Below are 22,679 nucleotides of genomic sequence, written 5' to 3'. Positions count from 1 at the left end.
AGGCTATGTCCCCTCTCAATTTCAGCCGGGTCTCTGGGACAAATAAAAGCCCCTTAACTGGGGATCTCAAGTTACGAGCTGGTATGTAGGGTACTAATAGGTCAGCAATATAGCAAGGGGCGAGACCATGTAAAGCCTTAAATGTAAACAGTAAAATCTTAAAACCAATTCTAAAACATACTGAGAGCCAGTGTAACGAGGCCAAAACAGGAGTGATATGATCACGTTTCTTCGTGCTAGTTAGAAGCCTGGCAGCTGAATTCTGAACATACTGTAGCCGATCAATAGATTTTCGATTCAGGCAGGTAAAGAGAGTGTTACAATAGTCCAAACGTGAAGAAATAAAAGCGTGTAAAATGGTTTCAGTTGCCAATTTAGAGTACTGACTCAAGTAAAATATTCTGTAACTTTAAAATATCTCAGCACTACAGTTTTTGTTTTTGCCAAGATTATCATCAGACAATTTGAAGTTTAAGTTGTTGACACAGAACCCTGCATCACACCGGGGTCGGGCCTCCAGATGAAGAGTTTATTATTTAACCATGTTTAGTATAAACAAGTGGTGGAGAACACTTGTGTTTTATTTGAAACTGTGTGTCATGTTCCCACAGGTTGTCCTAACAGTGTGTGTTTTACATGTACGTAGTACATAGTACAAGTAATAGTAATTGATGGTGCAAATGTACAGAGGTAGGTGTTTAAACAAATGCAAAACTACAATTGAAGAAATTAAAAACAAACATGGGTTATGGTTATATACATATATATATAATCTCCCATAGAAATTAGCGTTAGATGCCCTCCCCAAGCATAAGCTCAACACATTTGATCCCATGAGTCATCTCTTAACAGATGATAGCCACAGTTTTAAACCATGACTAGTAGTGTTAAGATCTTTGTGTCCATTTCCATGCAGCAACACTAAAGCACATAATGAACTTAATCTAAAACACTGACATTAATTGGCAAGTACATATACAATATTAGTCTAGTGACAACATTTTGTTTTGCGAGGTCCAAACGGCATAAATAAAATGTACTTCAATATATTTTGATTCAGTCTTGCTGTGGCAGTTTACAATCTGTAATAAGAGGAACCTGTAGCACACAGGTTGAATCTAAACTTTTTAGTTTGAGACTCCCAAGCTTAAAAAAAAAACTTTACTTGATAACAGCATACCAAGATCTCAAAATAAGCCAACCATATTCTCTTCACTTGGGCCTGCTTTACGTATCTGAAACCTTGTCTAATCTTTTTTTTCAGTTGGGTGATACACATGAGGTCAGCCAGCTTCTGCTTGGTCAAAGGACAGGAAACACAACTCAGCTCAAAGCAGGAAGTGAAGATTGCAGAAGACATTTTACTGCTGAGCACATTAAAACTTGAGATAGTGTCAGCTTTGTCACTGGGACAACTTAATGCAGAAACGCAATGTATACTGAAGACAATTAGGAGGTTAGACTGTTTCTGAATGAGAAAGAAAATGTCAAGAATGACGAAAACTGAAGTAAAAGGCGTCACTACTGATTGTCTATAGTTTAGAGTTTGGTTGTGCAAGCCTTTTTCTCAGCTCACTACTGAGCCGGGCTTAAGCTTCAGCATGTGATAAGAGATCACAGCCCTGTCCATAAAATATTTAGAACAAGCATGCTTCATTTGACAGTGTACCAACCATGCTGCATATGTTTATCATATGAACTCATTTCTGCTGTGCAGGTCTACTTCTACCATTATGTATTACAGCATTAGTTTAATTTTAGAAATCACAGAGCATCGTGCGATATCAAAAACATACAAGTTCCTTCCGTCTTCCCCTTTTTTCTCTAATGCAAAAATAACTTGTCTCTAACACAGTGTCATCGTATGTGTTATAATTAAGCTTCAGCAGCCCACCAAATCTGAAAAGGTGCATGGAAGTACAACTGTAGCCAACTAAAGCTGTCTCACCGGTTTCTAACTAGTGGACACACACTATCACAAGGCCTGAAAGAGCAGTGGGAATCCCTCCCAGCCGTAGCAGAGCTGGACAGGGAATAAAGGCACTCTGGGTCTTCACTGGGTCAGTCAGTCTGTACACATTTGATTCTGAGCAGCAGAGCTGAGCTCTCACCTGTTTCCTCACTAGACAATGCAAAGAAAAGCAGGGGGCGATGGACTGGGTTTATGGAAACAGACCTACAAAATAACCAGAGATGCACGGATCAATCAGCCAGTGGCCAGAATTGGGCCGTATTTGGCTTGATCGGCCATGAACGGTGACCAGCTGATCAGTCTCACGTGTCTGTGCTACTGTGCGCATGAATGGCACAGAATTAGACGGAAAACAGACACAGCTACAACATGTTGTCTGCATGGAAGTTCTTCATTGTGAGTGAAGATGACACAAAACACGCAATTTGTCAAAATAAGTGGTGTTTCCCCAGACATTACCACAGAAGGCTATATATAGACCCATTTTATTCATTTGCAGAGAAACACACAGAGAGAGAGAGAGAGAGAGAGAGAGAGAGAGAGAGAGAGAGAGAGAGAGAGAGAGAGAGAGAGAGAGAGAGATTTGATTAGCCCACATTAGAAGACATGGAAGAAAAGTTTTGGTGTGGTCCTTCTGTGGTAAACACTGCGCCGTGTTGTATTGCAATTAATCTTCAGGTGCACTTTTTTTTTTTTTAGATTTGTTTGAGTGAGTAGAGAAGGGTCCTGTAACCCAGTGGAGTTTTAGAGAACACTTAAAAAACTTATTTAACAGTCAGTGTTTTATTATGAACATGCAATTGAACGGACCCCAGGAAGAAAAGCCTATGCTTATGCTAATGGAGATCCTAATAAAAGAATGAAACAATGTTCTATTAAAGAAAAGTTACAGAAATATTTGTTTGAACATTGGAATCAGCGGGTCAGAAATCAGAAATCTAAACTGGTCATGAAAATTTCTATCGGTGCATCATACAAAGACCCTGACTAACACCTAAAATCCAACATAACTTCTTTTCTTGAACAGATTATCCTGAACAGAGGATGTGCAGAAGCCTGAGACTTTAGAAGCAATTAGACCAAAAGTCATGCATGTATGTTTTCTTTTGCAAAATAACGAAGCCTTCATTGCACACTGACTACTTTACAATTTGTAAATTTTGCTGACTCAATAATTGGATTTGTAAGGTTTGGAAAAGTGGATAACATTGACCTACAACAACAACAGGCCTTAGGAAAAAAAAACTTTTGTTATGCAGCACAGTTACTTACTTGTGACAACTATTTTTGCCAGCACAAAAATACTGTGCTGCAGTAAAGGTAGAAGTGGCTGTCTAGTTTGCAATCAGCTGCTTGCGACGGATGCTTTGATGGCATCCCTAATGGGCTAGGAAGACCTCCACAGGGAAGTGGGTCGGAGAGAGAGACAGTGGGACATGGGTCAGAGAAAGGGGGTGGAGAGCAAACTAGAGGGAGAGCCTGTGAAATATTCATCATGGCCTCCTGTACAGTCTGCTGCCAGCATGGTATCAAAGCGAAGCCTTTAGCAGGGAGTGCAGTGCATTCAACACCTAAATATGTTAAAAACCTGTATAGATACAAATATAAACATATTCCTATTAATAATTGCTGTTCACTATATGGAAGCATACGCTGTGGCCTCCTGAGTCAATTGATTCCCTTCCTCTGTGTTGTCTTGTCACAGCTCCATAATAACAAAAAAGATAGAACAAACAAACTTGATATTCAAATGATATTCAAACTGGTTCAAATACATTGCCCTAAATGATATTTGAGTGTCACGTCTGAAACTGCCGTGGCACGACAATTTGAATAAGGTTTGATTCTTCTCTGCATCTTCAGCAGAAACAAAATATGGAAGTTTAAATGCATTTTTCAACCAACAGCAACAACTTAAGATGCCTCATTTCAAGAACTAAATAAAGTTTTCCATTATAGGTCAAAATTTAGTTCAGGACAAAAAGTGCATATAATATATAATGACTGCAAACATCTGAAGTCAGTCACAAATTCTTCTTAAGTAGCAATCCAACAACCTTTGTGGCTGGTGGCACTATACCAGTTTGATGAAAACAAGAGGGGACTCGTGCTGCTTACTTTATTAAAAGGGTGGGGTCCTGTGGACAAACTGGTGGTGTCTGATATGAGCCATTCTCCTTTTGTCTATTATGCCAAATGGTCAGACAGTTCAAAGAAGCAAATTTCCATGTACAGGGAAACAATGTATTCAAGACCTACACATTACTGGCAAAAAAGTTTTATATGTAACACAACAAATACAAGAAAGTAGAACAATCCTTGAGATTTTCTAATGAAACCGAAAAAGCTCTAGATCCAAGGTAAGCCCTTCTACAGTTACTAATAAAGAATGGCTTTGCAAACAGTGACAGGGAAACTGGTGACATCTCTCAGGAAAAGCAAACAGGATACTCATCACTAGCAGTTAGCAAAGCCAACGGGAAATCACAGACACTTCCCTTTCTCGTGACTTTTGTGGGAACAGCTCGATACCCAAATAGAGAAATATAGTTATCCATAAGCACAAAATCAGCACCTCCCTGTCAACTCACAGCAAAAAAAATCTAAATTAACCTATTAATTTGAACAACAGTGGTTCTTCAGATAACATAAGTTACATAATTGCTCACCATATGAGGAAGTTCTTACAATATGGGCTGAGTCTTGTACAGTTTTTGTCTATCTAAACATGGCATAGGAAAATACAAAAGGAAGACCATCTCTTACAAATTCTTTCTTTATGCATGAAAATCCAAGTACAAATACTTGTTCCAATACTAGCTGCAACTGAAGTAAATTCCTTCCTGCGCCTTATACATTTTCCATTTATGTTGTGCTAGCAGTTTTTCATAAATGATCAAAACAAAAGCTTCAAATCTGCTTCTTTCTGCAAAAAAATAAGTTGGGGCATAGTTGATGGAACACTTTAGGAAATTAAACCACTACTAAGCCAAGTTGTCTGTTCAACAGTACTCACAACTTTAGACAGTGCTGAAAGAAAGACAGTGTGAGATGATTGAGGTGTGTTCTTACTAAACCCAAACACTATGTTAACTGATGGGGGACAAATTCACAGTCCTTCTTTAAGGGCACGTTGGCTAAGATGTGTCACCACTTTAGAGAGACAAAGTCCATACACCATAAACACAAGAGCACAAGCAAGTAACTGTGAATCCATTCTGTCCACCATAAACAGGAGCTATGAAGATACCTGCATATGTGAACATGTTTACTGTTAAATGAATGGACACACACAATGACCTTAACTATGTAAATTGGCCAGATTACAACACAAATGCTGTCAGCATTAATGACACATTTATGATAATGTGATGGCACTATAGAAAGGAAAAGTTGTCTGGCATTTAGAGTAAGAAACTGTGAACCCTATTTACTACTTCAGGTAAGTGCCTAAGTTAAAGCTTCATGGGAAACTTGTCCATTGATGTCTGCTAACATTTACCATAATAAAAGGGAGATTAAAAACTGTCAAACGGCCTATTTTAAAGTTGATCTACTGTACTTGAGGAATACATGTGGCTTGACAGCTATAACGTTAACGTTACATCCATGATTTGAGGGTAACAACAATTATTACCTACTTGATGATCACATAGTGTGGGTTAGTGTTTTTCTACTAGTGCATGCTACCAATGTTATCAATTACAGTTAAGCTAAAATCACAAATATATCTGAAAAGCAAAAGTTACATAGTTAAAATGTTACTTCTGTCTGGTTGTGATTAGCTACTAGAGTGATAAGCTGACTAACTAGCTAACCAATAAACGTAACCAAATACACAGGTTTGCTGTTTACAATAATTTATCAACTAAGTTACGGTAACGTAACGTTAGCTAACCCAAATGTGAACTGTTGCTATACTGGCTAGTAAGAGCAGATATAGATATATATTTGCTGTACCAAGAAGTCTACCAACTTACTAACGAACATCGACTAGCTAACGTCAGCTATTGATCATCAATCCAGCATTAGCACTAGCTTGCTAGCATCCGTCGTCGACATATATATATATATATACTATTGCCAAGGAAAGGAAAAGTTGAATTCAGATAGCGTTAGCTTGATTAGCAGATACAGCCAAGTGTCGAAAACGTCAATAGACAACTTTCCTTTTCTCGGCCCCGCACGGCGTCAGCTGTTTGACAATTGACAAACTCGGGGACTCAGACTTGTTATTGTGCCTGCTGCTAGCATAAACGTCATGTCATATGTCCCCAGGCTTTCTGGACATTTTATGTGGTCTCACAGGGCTAGAAGCTCGTATCCTTTCTCGATCCGTTCTGATGGACATTTCGACTGAACCCGGACTTGACTGATCAGTTGAGCAAAATGTTGACAGAGGGTGTCTAAATATGGTTCAACTCGACGACAAAGGAGTCAAACATGGGTTCAGTGTTCCTCTTTACCACCATCTCTTATCAGTTCTAGTTTTTTGTACTTACAATACTTTTTCTTCTTTCGCTGGCCTCATCGGCGGCTGTCTTCTTGTTCTTCTTCTTGGGCTCTGGCCTTCCCTTCCGGTTAGCGATTTTTCCGGGAACGTCCCACTTTTTGTCAGTGGCTGTCTGACCAATGACAAGACACCACTTTCTGCAGCACGAGGGGGGAGGGGGGTTGCAGGGCCTTTTAAGTCAGTGTCATTTCAAACGTACACATATTGCACCAAGTCATCAAAAAGCCGTGAATATAAATCCTAATAATTAATCAGATTTACATTTAAATGTAAATAAAACATACACACTTCAAACAGCTTTTTTAAAGCATCAGATTAAATGTAAAATGTTGACATATCTTAAAAAACACTATGACAAAGTCTTCTTTTACAAAACCCAGATCCGTTTTCAGTTTTTGTTTCTTAGCTATTTGTTTCTTCAATTACGTTTTATTTGTAATTCCAGGGTGCATGTGCTCACCTTGTGCTCATTTTTTTTACTCACTTGTCGCTGCTAGACTATACTACAGGCCAACTGATGAACATGCACAACCACGGGGAAACAGACGGACGGAGGCATCTGTAACATTAAGCATTAAGACACAAGCAGCATTTTAATGTTAGGCTGTCGGATTGCTTAATCGGTGACTATCATTTTATATAAATTCATCATGTGAAATGAAAAGTAACTATAAACTCCAGCTGTAGCATAAATGGAAACACAAGTAGCTTGCCTCAAAATTGTACTCCAGTACAGTATTTAGTTGCTTTCCACCACTGCTCAATGTGAATGTTCATTTTGTTTTTATGAAGGCTGAAATAAATATGTAGGTGAAAAAAACAAAATAACACATTGTGATTTTCTTCATGAACTCTACAGTTGTACTCCAGATTTGCTCTTTTTATTAGACTTTTATCTCAGTTTTACAGTGAACAATCTGATGAGTATGGTCTTGTTCCTGTCTTATTTGTTGTTGTTACCACCTGTCGCCAGCGAGAGGCGCTGTGCACACATAACTCATTACTTGCAACTCACAGTGAATTGGTGTAATTGCTGTGATGACAGCAGTGAGAATATTTACAGTTAATCTCCCTTGAGCTAATGCCTTGCGTAGCCGATAACAAAACAAATGCTTGTTTTTATAAATATCCAAATGATCCCGTATTGAATGCTTAAGAGACTGTGTGGTGCATGTCTTTGTGGATATCAATGCATTTGCCATTTAACAGTTTGCAGACCATAAGCAATCTCTACCAATTTAACAAATAATACTATTCATCATGTAAAAAAACATGTAAAAAAAACATGAAGAGATCAATATATCACAAACATGACAGTATCCTTTAAATGTTTTATTCAGGGGTGGTGATGGAGCAGTGGATAAGTCATATTCCTTTGGTGTGAGAGACCAGGGTTCAGTTCCCCATTGTGACACATCTGTGTGTCCCTTATCAAGACACTTAACCCCTAGTTGCTCCAGAGGCGTGTAACCTCTGGCATACAGTACTTAGCAATTGTAAGTTGCTTTGGATAAAAGGTAGGGTTTCAGCAGTTGTTGTTTGATGGAAACTTTACACCAAAAGTCTTCAAAGGTACATAAAGTCATCCTTATCGGACACAACACAATACTGAGATCATCAGTGTGGGGTGTGCATTCCCTCCATGTCCAAAAGAGGTGGTTGAACCTCTACGGTTGGAGTACTGCGGCTCGTCCCCTGATATTCAATATTGTCTGTTTTCTCTTGATACGGTGAAGCTTTACAGTCTCTGTCTGTTACCTGCCCCATATGAGAACATGCAACATGGTGTGCAGGGCTGGATCCTACTGGGTCATTTTGCCTAGGGCCAATCGTAGAGCCCTGCTGGCCCTGGTTGTGCCCTGTGCATACTGAAGTGTGGGCTCCTAAATGGGTTAGAGAGCTGAAGGTTTTGTGATACTGAGGTTGGCCAGTGTGAGTGATGGAGGAATGGATGGGTGTCTGAGAGTTGGTCTGATTATGTGTGGGATCAGAGTTGGTTTGAACACTAGGAGACACATGGGAGCAGCCAGAATTCACTGGGGAACATACAGGGTGAGAGCTGCTCATCATGGGAATAGAAGCATTATAAGCCACCTGTGGGGACTGACTAATCACTGGGAAGCTACTGAAGGCAGAACTGATGCCCAGGAGGGATGGACCACCCTGGGCCATGTAGGGAGAGTTTGGAGATTTTCTGGTGGTTTGGTAGGGATCACACTGGCTCGTTAACCTGTGGGCTGTGACCCCTTCTCTGTCAGAGCAGCACAGGTGTAAACAGGATGACATAGGACTTGAAGAGTGCAGTAGGGTGGGACTTCTACCTTGGGAGGACATCCCACTGCAGCCCCACATATTTCTTGCAGGGTGGCTAATTGCTTCATGATGGAGGTGCAGGCCGGTGGCAATATTTAAAGGGACATGGGACTGCCAGTTGCTGGAAGCAGTCACACCAGGACCAGGAGCCATCTGTATGCCATAGGAATATGATGAGACTGGGGAGTTATGGAGCATGGCCATATTAGACTGTAAGAAATGCATCATGTCGTGGAGCTCCTTGGCCAGGTTGGATACTTCTTGGTTCAAGTTGTTCACCTGAAAAGAAAAAGAAAATCTGTCTGTAGAGCACATCTACCTTTAATGACTCCTCAATGACAAGAATCACGAGACACCTGGAGGAAAATGATAAAGGCCTAGTTGTGTCAAAGACTACAGTTAAAATTGGAGTGTGTCCCATTCTTATAGTATTTAACAGTGTCACCCAAAATGTTTTCAACTCAAGAATTCACAGATACATTGCATAGCAAGCTCATTTAAAATTTCCTATTTCTATTATTGAGTTGGATCTAATATTGACTATACCTCTTTGTTCAGTTTGCTGATGTTCTGTCTCACTTCCTTTGTCTCCAGAAGCAGGTTAGCATTCACCTGGAACCGGTCTAAAAGTATGAAAAAGAGAGAAATTGAGCTGATCTGAGATAACCCCCTTCACTACTGATTGTGCCCTCTATAAAATGACATCTAACCGTACAATAACTAGAATTGTAAATACTGGTTTAATATAGAGAAACAAAATGAGACACAAAGTGAAAATCTGAAATTTCCCTATGCTTATTCAACCTTGCATCATTTAGAGTTAAGCATTAGCTCCTGAAAAGTGTTTTCATCAAGACTTTGGTGCCCATATATAGTTCACTTTTCATCCATTGTGCAGCTTGCAGAGACTTTACCTGTTAGAAGAGTCTTTGTCTCGCTCTGTTCTACATTAAATTGAAATGAGTGGCCGTTGTCCTCAATTCCATCCACGATCCTATTAGAGACATAAATCAGTGTTACATCACTTTAAATATGTACAGACTGATTACTAAATCATATTTGGGTAAAGGGGGATCAACAGGTCACCTAGGGCTAAGGTTCAGTGGACTAACACAAGGAAAGGATGGCATGAGTAGCTCAGCAGGCCGATGGTTCAGGCCTGGGTAACTGCTAAGACTGGGCAACAGAGATGGAGAAAACTCCTCATTAATGAATGGCTGCGGAGAGGGGCTGCGGCCTCTGCCGCCCTGAACAGGTGACCGACAGAGATGAAGTGCATTAATGTGGCGGAGCTCCTCTCCTAATAGGGTGCTGAGGCAGGGCTGATGAACAGGACTGGCTATTCCATCAAACAAAGGCACTCTCCTCTTCTGGGAGTGTCTCATGTCTTCTCCATGTTCCGTATCATCTGCCTCAACAACATAGGGTAGTTTATGGTCCAGAGAAGCATGACCCTGAGGGAAAGATGGATGGAAAATTAGATGTTTTCTTTGATTTATTTAAATCAATGAAAGAGTCTTAAAGCTGACATTTTCATTTATTTATATTTACAATATACCCATTAAATCAGTGTACAATTAGGGCGTAAACATATAGTAGAGCAGAATCCCATTTAATGTAAAATGTCAACACAAAAGCCTGAGCTTTTGCTCCTGAAACATTACATAAACCAAAAATAGAAAACAAACAGGGTTAGGTTTCTGAAAACAACCTTTCTGTGTCAAATAGTATGTGTAGTCCATGCATAAGCAGTTTCCTTCACTTTTCCTCTCTTTTATGTAGCAGCTTTGTATCCATCTTTATCTCAGCTCTGTATATGAATTCAGACACATTATCTACATTTATCAGGTTTTCAGTAAAGCAGACGAATGCCGTATGATGTAAACACAGAATGTACTGCAACTGATTGCAAGATGTATCAAGCAGATCTAGACTGTAGTAATTACTTTGGTGAAGAACACATACCTGAGACAGTTTGGAAGACCGGGGAAATCTTGTTACTCCCTAAAGATATTGAATTCAAAATTAATAATGGATTACACACACATTCTATATTTGGTGGCAAAGTAAAGGTATGTTGCTGTAAATGAGCAGGAGCAAATCAAATTTAATAGGCCTAGTACACTGAATTTTCTGTCAGCCTCTGCAGTTCTCCACTGCCTAAATGTGATTGCAAATGTCTTACGTCAGCTTCACTGCCCTCTCTCAAGTTGTAGGTGAGGTTGTGGTGGATGTCAGAGCTGAACCGACTGCCATACTCTGGGTACAGCCCAAGGACCTCCCTCAAAGCTTTAACACTGATGTACTGCAAGTCACAGTAAGTCAGCGCCTTCACGTCTGCATTGGTCTTGATCACCTTGTCATGTTCTGGGAGGTCAGCCCCAATAAGGTCACCTTTGCCTATAGATTTTGTCAATTAAAACAGAGGAGTTACAATAAGATGCAAAACAGCCGATAGATGCAGAATGAGTAAGAGAGGAAATGTTTCACAACTGGTGCGCACTGACCCAGGATGGCCAGGACCATGCCATCTTTCAAAACTTCCAGCGAACCCGAGCAGACAAAATAGTTGGCTTGTAGAGCATCTCCATGGCGTATAAGGTATTCTCCAGGTGCACAGAAGGAGGTCTTGATGTGCAAGGAGAGGGAGCGCAGACACCCTCTGCTGGCTCGCTCAAATACAGGCAGCTGCAGGATGTCTTTGTTCAGATGCATGGCAATGTCAGCTCGCAGTTCGTCCGGGAAGTCATGCAGCAGCTAAGAAAGAGGACAGGAAAAAAATAAGTCTTTGATAGTCAAATGCATCCGCTACAGTGCTTCAGGAGAAAACCCCACCTCTCTGAGTGATGTCACTGTCTCTTTTTACTGATGAGCATGAATACATGTTATGTGCTTCCCAACACTGTCCATTGACTAGATGCTTTGACAAAAAACTATTACACACACTTCAATTAAAATTTTTAACGCTGAATCAAATGACTCCATGAAATGGGCTAGGGTCAGTAGCTGAGTTAAATACACTAACTTCTTGTCTACACTGGCTGCATAGCAAAAGCAGCACGCTAGCAGGATAACTGCAGCAGCTGGAGTCCTCTGTCACTGGATCTTGTCAATAATGCTTTTAGAAGTGTTTTGACAGTACTTATAGCCTAATACATTATCAACATAGTTTAAGCCAGTGAAATTCAGTTGAAATCTCAGAAGATGCCTCAAGTTGTAGACTAGCAGCTGCATTAGTTCAAATTGAAAGACATCTTTTTTGTCAAACAGTTTAGAGACAGAAAACTGAAAAAACATGGCTGAAAGACATTGTTGTAGACAGGGGCAGGACTGAACACCCAACTCTGCAGCTTTATGCAGATTCTGGCCACTTTCAGCTCATAGTTTAGGATGTTCAGCCCCCACATCAACTGATGTGACATGATTAAATCACATGACCAGGAGAAGTGGCTCTTTGTACTTACCAAGCTAAAGACACAAATATTCTAGTCAGGGGGCAGTAGGGGCCAAACTAGAGCTAAAATGAATACATGAATGCATCAGGTGCCCAGAAACAAAGCTACTTGGCAAAGCTCCAAAAGGGAACCTCCTTTAAAGAGGTGGTATTATGCTCATTTTCAGGTTCAAAGTCCTATTCAGGGGTTGTACCAGAACAGGTTTACATGGTTTAATTTTCAAAAAACACCATATTTTTTGTCATACTGCACATTGCTGCAGCTCCTCTTTTCACCCTGTGTTGAAGGCTTCGTTTTAGCAATGGAGTGATACATCATTGTCATTACATACATTGTCTCTACATGATCTTTGTTGGGAGTTGCACATGCGCAGTTCCTAGTTAAGGACTACTAGCCAATCAGAAGCAGAGAAGGGCAGGTCAACAAAAGGGCGGTAATAGCCAATCAGAAGCAGAGAAAGGCAGGTCAGCGAAAAGACTGTAAACAGCTTCGATTCAGCTGTAGGCATGTTGCCGACCAGCTTGGCAACATAGACTAGAGCAAGAGTTTCAGAGTGGTGAGTTATAAATCTGTAACAAAAGTATCTTTCATCCATAAAGTTTTAATTGAGCTCTGTCTCTACATCACAGTAACAACTTTATGTCCATTGACTGCCTGGAGGGTAGCTAGTGTTTGGAAGGGAGAGGAGAGCTGTGTGCTGCAGCTCTGTGTTTTTCCACTGATGTTTTTGAGGGCGTGTTGGACTAGTCGCTCAGCGAGCATTATGACACGTATTTACTTGTGACATCACAAGAAAGGGAAGTAAAGGCTGGTCTACAAACGAGCTGTTTTCAGGCAGTTCAGACCAGTGTTTTCTGCGGGAGATGGGAACTTTGGGCTTTTTTACTTGTAAATGTAGTACATGCACAAAAAAGATATATAACTCCAAAAACCATAATACCACCTCATTGAAATACTTAAAAGACTAAACATTTTAATTAAAGACTTCTACTTGGAATTTTATCTTGAGGTTCTGCCACTCCATGTAGCCATGATTTGAACACGTTGAATATTCTCACTGTGTGTGTTGTTGTAATGGTTTATGGTGTCTGCGTCTGTTACTTCTCTATTCTCCCTGTGCTGGAAGTAAGCTCACATGCTGTAACAAAACAATTACCACCAACGCTGTTGTGTGGCAGTATCTATCTATCTATTTATCTATCTATCTACTTCTTCACTGCTGAATACAGGAGCAAGTCACACATTGTGGTTTTAAAGGTTGATAGTCTCACATGATGTGCCATGCCGCTCAGTAAAAACAGACACAAGGTGTGAAAGCCAGCATGTTCTCAGAAACTAGTGGCTGTGTCTGTTACAGTGAATTAATTATCAGATGTTGGTGGCGAGGGTGTTAATGAGTATTCTCTCTATTTCAACTCCTACCCTTATAATTACAGGGAACTTCTCGAAGATCGGTTCTGGCATTGTTACTGTCGTTCTACATATTCTAAGTGCCATCTACTTAAGGAAATGGAATAAGACTCAGGAGAATTAGAAGCGACCCACATATTAAAGATGACATTTCTGAATCTGGAATCTAGCACCCAAATAAAATGTCTTTTTTTATTCATGCAGCCCACACATTCAACATTTCACATACTGTATAGTTGCTTATTAAAAAAAAAGATTCACTTAAACAGAAAAACTCTTTTTAGGGTTAATATAAATATAAAATAAAACAAGATATCACAGGCAAATGGTTACCTTTTGTAACTGAACAATGAGAAGAAGACTACTAATTTATGATTCTTCACCAACCTCATTGGCGTTGATGCCATTGTTGACTGACCAGGTGGCCTGAAAATACTCCAGCATCCTCTGCTTCAGCTGTTGAGGTAGCCGATGCACACGGATGAAGTCCTTGAGATCCTTCATGCGGGTGTGGTAGAGAGAGCGTCGTGAGTACATGCGCTGGATGATGGCTGTTACGTTTCCGAAGACCACTGCGTGCATCAGGGCTGGAGGTGGGAGAGGGAGTGACATTGTGATATTACATTTTGAACATTGAATATTTATCATAATTCTTGGGATTTTCTGTGATCACCAGTGAACTCACCTCCCATGAGCATAATACAAATGGAGAAGATTTTCTCGGCATCTGTATTGGCTGACACGTTGCCAAAACCGACACTGGTAAGGCTACTGAGGGTGAAGTAGAGAGAGGCGATATAGGCACTGGGCATGGAGGGACCACCCATTGTACTGTTGATGTACGGTGTCTCCAGACGCTTTCCCAACTCTTGAAGCCAGCCTGGTGGACAAGACCAGAAGGTGACTCTAAAAGACTGTGGGTATCTTAGGTGACTAATCTAATTGTCGAGAATCAGTGTTTTTATTTTTTCTTTGAGTCTGCTTCAATGGATGACCCTTTCTCCTTTGGTGGGTGATATAATGGGTGATGGGTGATATAATGTCGAATGATATAATGCATTAATAATGGAATTACTCTGTGACCTGCGCTTCCTCTGGACTGAGAGGAGAAGAGCTAGAGGTTGTAATGACTCTGTGGTATTCAGGCATTCAAGCATGACTAGAGATGAGGAGTACTTGCCCCCTGGGGTTGCCAAGAGAGACTTTAAAATTGTCTTAGCAAAGCTTAATGAGTGAGGAAGAACATTATAGTCTTGATTCAATGGTGTCAAACACAAACACCCACGCACCCACGCACACGCGCACACACACACACACACACACACACACACACACATAATGTGCTCACCTATGTCCCAGGTAATTGGGTCACCACTTTCTATCTCCTTACGTCCGATGACGTACCAGACACAAGCCATCCAGTGAGCCAGCAGAGCAAATACAGACATAAGCAGGGTCAGGACCACAGCGCTGTACTGGGAGTAGCGATCCAGTTTCTGTAACAGGCGCAGCAGGCGCAGCAGACGAACCGTCTTCAACAAGTGCACCAGCGAGGTCTGGACAAGAAGAGGGAGAGCAGAACATACAAGGTGGATCATTTTGTATCACTTCTTTAATATACATATTTCTGCACATGTAGTCTAATTCCACTCTTATTCTACCGGATAGATGTATTGCTTTAACTTGTGACCCATCCTTCTTTCTCTTATAACCTTGTTTCAGTGTCTTTTAATAGACTCTATTGAGAAGCACTGAATTTAATGTTACTAGCAGGAAGGTCATTTCAACAAAACCAAGGCTGCAGTTAGAGAGATGTCTTTATGTGTCCGAAGAAGCCTGTGGCAAAGTACGATTAATCCATGAGAAGTAGTAGTGTTCATCCAGAGGATAAAACTGAAGAGAGCAGACAAACAAAAATGCTCAGTGAAGCGGTTGAATGTAGAGGGATGATCGTCTGCAGTATATTGCTCTGAGGGAATAGCACAACTAAAACTTTAGTGGCCAATCTTAAAGTTAGTGCTCTTAAAGAGACAGGAAAGAATAAAACCTGGGGGCATAATATACTTCATGATACGTAAAACAACAATCTTACCACTGTGATGTTGAAAGCATAGAGTAGGTCAAAGGGCAAAGCTGCAATCAAATCCACAAAGAACCAAGTGGTGCAGTAATGGAGGTAGATGGATCGGGCGTCGTACACCACCTGACCCGACTGACTTACATATGTGGTATGGAAATTCAGGATAATATCTGAAATTGATCACAGAACATAAATAATGCATACAAAGAAGAAAATGACACATTTAGTCTTAAGACGGACAGTTTATTCAGAATAAAGCTTAGGTACACACAAAAACAATTTAATAAATACTCCAGAATGATAACATGGTGATTAATTTGAAGCTCCCTAGGGAAAAGAGTAAAATGAAAATGTGTTTATATTGTAATGCACCTGCAGATCTTAAAATAATAGCTGTAGTAACCATTAAGGATGTGATAACTGAAAAAACAAGACTTTAAGAACTATTCTATCAATAATGGGGGCATGAGAAATGGTCATTTTAAATATTGTAGTACACTATGGTAAGATAAATAAATAATTTCTTTCGTTTTTCCCATTGGGGAATTTTTTTACTCTGTTGGTAATTTTACACACACACACACACACACACACACACACACACACACACACACACACACACACACACAGGTCTGAGCACACACAAAAACCTATGCACATGCAACTGATGTGGAGAGATGTGAGAGCAACAGGTCTACTGCATTGCACAATGTCCCCAGCACTTAGAGCCAGTCGTTAAAAAAAAACACCCTCTAGCTTTAGATCCATGATTAGAAAACACATTAAATAGCCAGATGAAATGGACAAATAACATCTACAGAATTTCCAAACAACATATGACCCAGTTAATATCCCTATCAGTACATTTAACTTGACACTAAAAAGACAGTCTCTTCGTTCGTTTATTGCAATTAAGACTGAATGGAGAGTGTTTGTGAATTTAAAGGACAAGCATTTAACATTTAGTAGAATTATCTTCACTGAAACTAAAATTTAATTTCACAAAAAGGAAAGACGGAGCAACAGCATGTGATAGCAGGTGAGCTAATTTTGAGCACAAATAGCACTGTCTGTGACAAGAAAAAAGTGTTGAGGGGAAGTCAGAGAGCCTCATGACAGATGTGCTATCACACTTCCTTTGGAGGAAAAGTGGGACGAAGTGAGAGAAATCTAATTATGATTCGTAACATATAAATTAAAAAGTAATTATTATTAAGAAGAAAATATATTTGTTCTTAATTTAAACTCAACATTGTTGTCTCTTCATAATGTTGCTCAAGATGCTTCAGCATAAAGGTCAGCTGGTGTGCAGCATGCAATTAGTGTGTTGCTTTAAAATTATAGTGGTACAAGCTACGAAATGTTACTGAAAGAACAATACACTTGCCTGTTATCTGGAGAAGGACTTTTGTTACGTCAAGTTTCTTACCAGTTGTAGTTCAAATGTAGGTTTTTTTTATCATTGAAAATTAATGGTTTTTGCAAGGTCAATAAGTACAAAATGACAAAACTGCTAACACACAATGACAACAGAAACTGTTTAATCAAATACAAATATATCTTACCAAGAATGAAGAGAATCTCCACTGCTATGTCACTGCCCATGGTGCTGCTACTGACAAGTGAGTGATGGTCACTGCCCTCGTCATGACTGACGAAGCATATGTCATAAGGCACAGCGACAGCAACGTAGAAGGTCGCCAGTAGAATAAGCCAGTCCCACAAGGCCTTGGAGATGCTGTAGTGCAGCAGAATGAAGCGTGACTTCTTCACAGCTGCCACCTTGTACTCAGGTAGAGACGGTTTCTGAAACACACTCTGACAGACAGGGTACATGTAAATCAAATACAAATCATGAAAGCATCTGAAGAATTTGAACTTGTTAGGAAAAATAGGAAAGGTATGACATTTTAATCTGCAGCGCTCTCACTGACATCCTGGTGCTGTGGTGAGTGGACACAGTTGGAGAGTTTATAAATGTAGTCTATTTGCTTACAAATCTAAAGCGCTTGGATTCTATTTATGGTGACCGTGACCCCTGATGTGTGTACTTAATTCTTTGGATAAATAAAATGAAAAATGGAAATAACAAAGGAAGCAGCAGTACATGCATACAGTAATTAGTTCAGCAATGAAAGGGTAGCCTGCCCATGATCATCCAGCTTCATCATCATCATCATCATCATCATCATCAAACTTGAATAAACTATTTATGCCCATATGCCTGCTAATTGAACAGCAGTGGTTTGAAGAGGCGTACATAAGAAGCAAGGTGCATTTTCTGATCTTTAGTGTCAAATAGGTTTTTGAGAAGACCAGCCTATTTACACTAATACTTATTTGACAGACATCATTTCTGTTCACGGTAACTGTAACTATATTAGATTTTTTTTTAAAGTGAGATTTAGACTCAGTTAGGGTAATTTAGAACTGCCATTAATTAAGACACAATTTAGATACAAAGACTGAAGATTGGTGTCAACACTCAACTTAATAAACTCACTTGACTATGGTTCACATTACCTGATGAATGCCATAACTTGAGCAAGCTTTTTAAAATGTCTTACATATAAGTTTAGCTATTAAGAAAGCAAAAGCTTTTATTTTAAGGAAAATAGCTGAATATCTCTCAGTAATAATGAATGATGAAATACTGAGACTTAAATAGTATGTATATAGTGTTTGATGATCTTTAAGTCAGCGGTTTGCACTCACATTGGTCAGTTTCCTTTTGCCCCTCTTGGTGAACAGGTTGGTCATTTGGTGCAGAATAGTCCTCCCCCTCTCTCGAGCTTGGGAAAAGTGTGATCGATTGCTTTTCCTGCTCTGGTGAGCAGCCTCTGACATACCTTTGAGCAAAATCCCAATACTTACTGAATACATGTAAATGCTGTATTTGTTTTAAATTTAAACAGTAGAAATGGATGCGGCACCATGACAATTTGAAGATGAAAGAGCATAAATTAAAGTGAGACTGTTGACCGCTAAATGCATGTGGCCAGGCCTTACCGTCTCCTTGGCTGAGGTGATGGGTTTTCCCGTATGATTCACTGACATCTTTGAAGGATAAGAGGAACAGCACCACCTCACCTTTCTCATTTTTAATTGGCACAATATCCAGGAGGCACCAAAATGGATTACCTGAGGATAAAAATGATAGCACTGAGATTATCCAACAATGCAGCTAGACAGTTCTTTCCCCCAAAATGATGATTGGATTTCTATTAACGCTGGAATCACAATGTTTTTTTGTCTTATTTTTTTCCTCACCTCACCTCTTCCTCATCTCATTTCACCTCACCTCACTCCCTTCTATGTGTTCTGGAGTTGCTTCCCTTAAAAATAACCATCCTCACAGTGATAGAAAAGGTCAAGGTTTAAATTCAATACATCACCGCCAATTCTCATGCATAAAAATACTTTTGGTTTTGGATATATAAAAAAATACAAATTGTTTAAAAGGTGTGTGTTTCGGAAAGCATGGCCAACTCAACATGATCATGCAATGTACTGCAATCCTCACCATTTTTCCTATAGAAGCAGACTTCTCCCTGGTACTCCTGCTGGCCCTCCAGAGCTTTGTCTACCTGCTGGATTACACTTTCATTGGTCTCGGCTCCGATGAGGAAGCTGCAGGTACAAGTTTTCTGCATCACCTCATTCCGAACATGGCCTGTCAGCTCACAAAACCCATCAGAGCAGTACACGATGGGGTAGCCATAACGACCCTGAGCATTTCCCAGTAGGAAGTTACTGTCTGCAAGTGAAATAAAAGAAGACAGATGTTAGAGGTAAAGCTACTGTGTGACCTTAAGGAATAGAAAAGAGTGATTGAACAACAGGCAATATTTTGTGTTTATCTAACTGCATAGCTGTGAAGCAGCCAGAGAAAGCAGCAGCTTTGAAAGCATCACATTCAGACATGGTGACTAGGCTCTTTCGGTTGTGTCTTGTCTCCAGAATTAACTTGTTTATGCACCAACAGAAAACAACCATTTTTCTTTACCCGAGTCATTCTATCTACCTTCAGCTCAGAACCCTGAAATAGACTAGTGTACATCAGAGAGGGCTTTGAATTAAGCTGGTGGTGTGAAGTCTAAGGATATGTGCAGGCCCCCAGCTGGCACCATGGGGTACCAGTGCCTCAGTTAGGATTTGGCCCTTAATTGGCATGTGGAGCTTGTTTCTATCCTGCCAAAGCTAGACACACGCAAACACACACATAGATTTTATTTATTTTTTATTTTGCATTAAAGGTGGTGGCAGCAGTCTAAGCAAGGTGGTCCAGATGTCATTTTCCTCAGCAACGTTTTCCAGCTCCTCCTGGATGCCCAAACCACCTGGCTCCTTCAAATGTGAAGGAGCACGGGCTCTACTTCGTACTCCCTCCGGATGGCTGAGCTCCTTACCCAGTCTCTAAGGGTGAGCACAGTCACCCTATGGAAGAAATTCATTTAGGCCTTGTTAAGGCAAAACTGTGCCTGAAACTAAATTAGAGTTTTTCTTTATACTTCTTATACTACTTACACTCAGTGGCCAGTTTATTATTAGGTACACCTAGCTAAAACTACTGTCTATTACAACAGTACAGAATTAAAGAATCACATTGCCTTATACTGGCAGGTGTTTATATCATTTTGTCCATTTAGATCATTAAGTATTTACAGTCTTTGTACAGATTAGATTAAACAATGAAGGAACACGTTTTGTGAGCTGACTGGTGGATTTTGTTTCCTTTAGACAGAGACAGTCTATAGTAGCTGTTTCTCTTTTCCCAGTCTTTGTGATAAGCTAGCCATCTACAAGTAGGCCTACATTTTTTGTGTTTGTGTTTATTTTAATTTCTTAATTTTTTTTGTTTAATTAGTTTAAATGATGTTGCTTGTTGCTGCTAAATGGACATTTCTTTGTATTTAAATACCCACGATAAAAAAATCACATGAACTCAGGAAACGTTCTAACACAGCTTAGAAGCATAATTTACTAAAACTTTAATATGCAGTTATTACATAACAGCAGGCTACATGCTCCTATGGGACGAGAGAGAATACCTCATCTGTCATATTAAAGGATGCTTTTATGCATGAGAAATAATGGTGGAGATGATCCTTGTGAAATCTATCCCGATGGATCCTTGAAAATTAAAGTCTTGTTTGAAAAAGAAAATGTTGCAAACTGCTGGAACACTGAAGAGTCATTTTAGGGCAGGAAGTGTGGGTGGTGAAGCAGACAAAACTGCAATTAGACAAAGCACTAAATTCAATCTGCAAGATGCTTTAGCCTATGTCTCTTTTGTAGACTACGGAATACTTATACCAAAACATTTCTTCACATTAATCTGTTGAGAGGGCTGTATCAGGAGCCATGTGGATAGAAAGAATTGACCTTAGAAATCAGCAGTTAAAGCATGACATCATAGTCAATGTGCTACAAGATCTGTCAATTTAATTCAATTCAGTTCAGCTTTATTGGCATGAATGTAAAACAACAATGTTGCCAAAGCTTCAAATAAATTACAAAAGAACAATTCATTTCATACATTTCATTAAATAAAGTCAATAAAACATTAAGTGTGTGTTAAAAAAATAAATAATAATAATAAATAATACACATAAAATGTTGTGAATTAAAATCATATGGTTCATCAAATAAATAAAATAAAATATGTGTGTGTGTGTGTTAAAAATAAAACAACATAAAAAGTTAAAATAAAATAAATAAATAAATAAAACAGTAAACTTATATCATCTGCTAAATAAAATAATTTAGAGCAGGGAAATAAAGTAGCCTAATTAATTTAATCCACCCCTTATAAGCTCCAAAATCATGAGTAGAAAATACAGGGTCATGCCGTCAAGATTATTAAGAGAAGCAACAGACTAATGCTGCTTTCACTCCTCTCCACATAACCGATAATATCCATTCAATATTTAGACAGATTTAGAGTCCACTGAATGGTGTCTTTTATTTATTCATCTAGTTGTTATCTAAATGCAAAGGGATAAAATTTCAAACAAACATCTTTGTTTGCTTCAAAACAGTATAATGATGATGTAGCTGCAAAGGCAACACTGAACCACATTTTCGATTAATGATTTGATTAATAATAGCGAAGCCTTGTTTTCTCCCTAAGGCTATTAAAGTAAACACAGACGCATTATACCAAAATGTATTCAGATGCATGCAGTTACACAGCTATTGACCTTATACATGTTATGATTTTTAAACCAAAAAACAACTTTTAAGCAGGCAGCATCAATGGGTGTTACGTGTTTGTTCCAGAGCAAAACATATGTAATGAGTGATGTGTGGATATTTTGTACCTGATTAAGTGTGCAGTTAATCTCACAAGAAACTAAATTAAGATCTTTCCATGCTCATGTTGCCATAGCGATTTGTGTAGGAAAAAAAACATATGGCAACGCAGCCTGTAATTCATCAGTTTTATCAATATTGATGCAAATCAGTCACCTCTTCATGAACAAAGGTTTATCTTGGTAAGGGATCTGATCAAGCCTTTGTTCCTGAAGGTATAGCTTCATGGACAAAGGTATATCTTGATCAGATCCCTTCCCACCAGTTGTCAGGTCCTGTCTCTAAAATCGAACTCTTTCACTTTCCTCCATATCTGTCCTCTCCCTCAGCCTTCAGAGAACAATATGGTTCACACTGACAGCCATCAAAGCCTGACTGGCAAATGAATTATCCATGAAACTTACAGTGATTTCCTGTCAGTAAATGCTTGTGTCTAGCTTAGATGGAATCAGGCAGTAATCAGTGCATGTTGTGAATCATTACATAATAAAATCATTTTAATATCTTAGTCAGTGATTCACTTTTGTCATTGTTACATCTCCAACTCTGCTGGGCATTCTCCTAATGCATTTGATTCTTTTCAGTTACAGTAAATTGCAGTCACTCAAACATCACACTTCT

At 39.4% G+C, this 22,679-nt stretch overlaps 3 protein-coding genes across 3 annotated transcripts in view; all 3 read right to left on the bottom strand.

Moving 5' to 3' along the window:
- The window catches only part of rab5c (RAB5C, member RAS oncogene family), a 14,832-nt gene extending 8,219 nt beyond the window's left edge, over positions 1–6,613 (bottom strand). Inside the window, exon 1 of the mRNA XM_046034489.1 lies at positions 6,475–6,613. The gene's annotated coding sequence lies outside the window, so the exon portion shown is untranslated. The remainder of the gene's footprint in view (positions 1–6,474) is intronic.
- Positions 1–22,679, bottom strand: part of LOC123967290 (zinc finger protein 385C-like) — a 611,432-nt gene that overhangs the window by 180,988 nt on the left and 407,765 nt on the right. The gene's annotated exons all lie outside the window — the stretch shown is intronic.
- Positions 7,856–19,385, bottom strand: kcnh4a (potassium voltage-gated channel, subfamily H (eag-related), member 4a). The gene is made up of 16 exons (XM_046034204.1): positions 19,267–19,385; positions 19,019–19,094; positions 18,753–18,884; positions 18,459–18,592; positions 17,309–17,561; positions 15,756–15,913; positions 15,012–15,219; positions 14,349–14,543; positions 14,051–14,250; positions 11,306–11,555; positions 10,984–11,198; positions 10,764–10,802; positions 9,885–10,252; positions 9,713–9,792; positions 9,345–9,421; positions 7,856–9,077 (listed from the first exon to the last, which is right to left on the bottom strand). The coding sequence occupies exons 4-16, from the start codon at positions 18,588–18,590 to the stop codon at positions 8,103–8,105; spliced, it is 3,150 nt and encodes a 1,049-aa protein (XP_045890160.1). The 5' UTR covers positions 18,591–18,592; positions 18,753–18,884; positions 19,019–19,094; positions 19,267–19,385; the 3' UTR covers positions 7,856–8,102.

The sequence above is a fragment of the Micropterus dolomieu genome, linkage group LG02, assembly GCF_021292245.1.
Source record: "Micropterus dolomieu isolate WLL.071019.BEF.003 ecotype Adirondacks linkage group LG02, ASM2129224v1, whole genome shotgun sequence".
Classification (NCBI taxonomy): Eukaryota; Metazoa; Chordata; class Actinopteri; order Centrarchiformes; family Centrarchidae; genus Micropterus; species Micropterus dolomieu.
This window is presented reverse-complemented; position numbering and strand designations above follow the sequence as displayed.

Bases quoted from the DNA above. Each gene is read 5' to 3' on its own strand.
- kcnh4a (XM_046034204.1), bottom strand. From the start codon at position 18,590: ATGTCAGAGGCTGCTCACCAGAGCAGGAAAAGCAATCGATCACACTTT. The intron at 17,562-18,458 runs GTGAGTGCAAAC...CCTGTCTGTCAG, and splicing joins GCAAAAGGAAACTGACCAAT to AGTGTGTTTCAGAAACCGTC. The intron at 14,251-14,348 runs GTGAGTTCACTG...TCCCACCTCCAG, and splicing joins TTGTATTATGCTCATGGGAG to CCCTGATGCACGCAGTGGTC.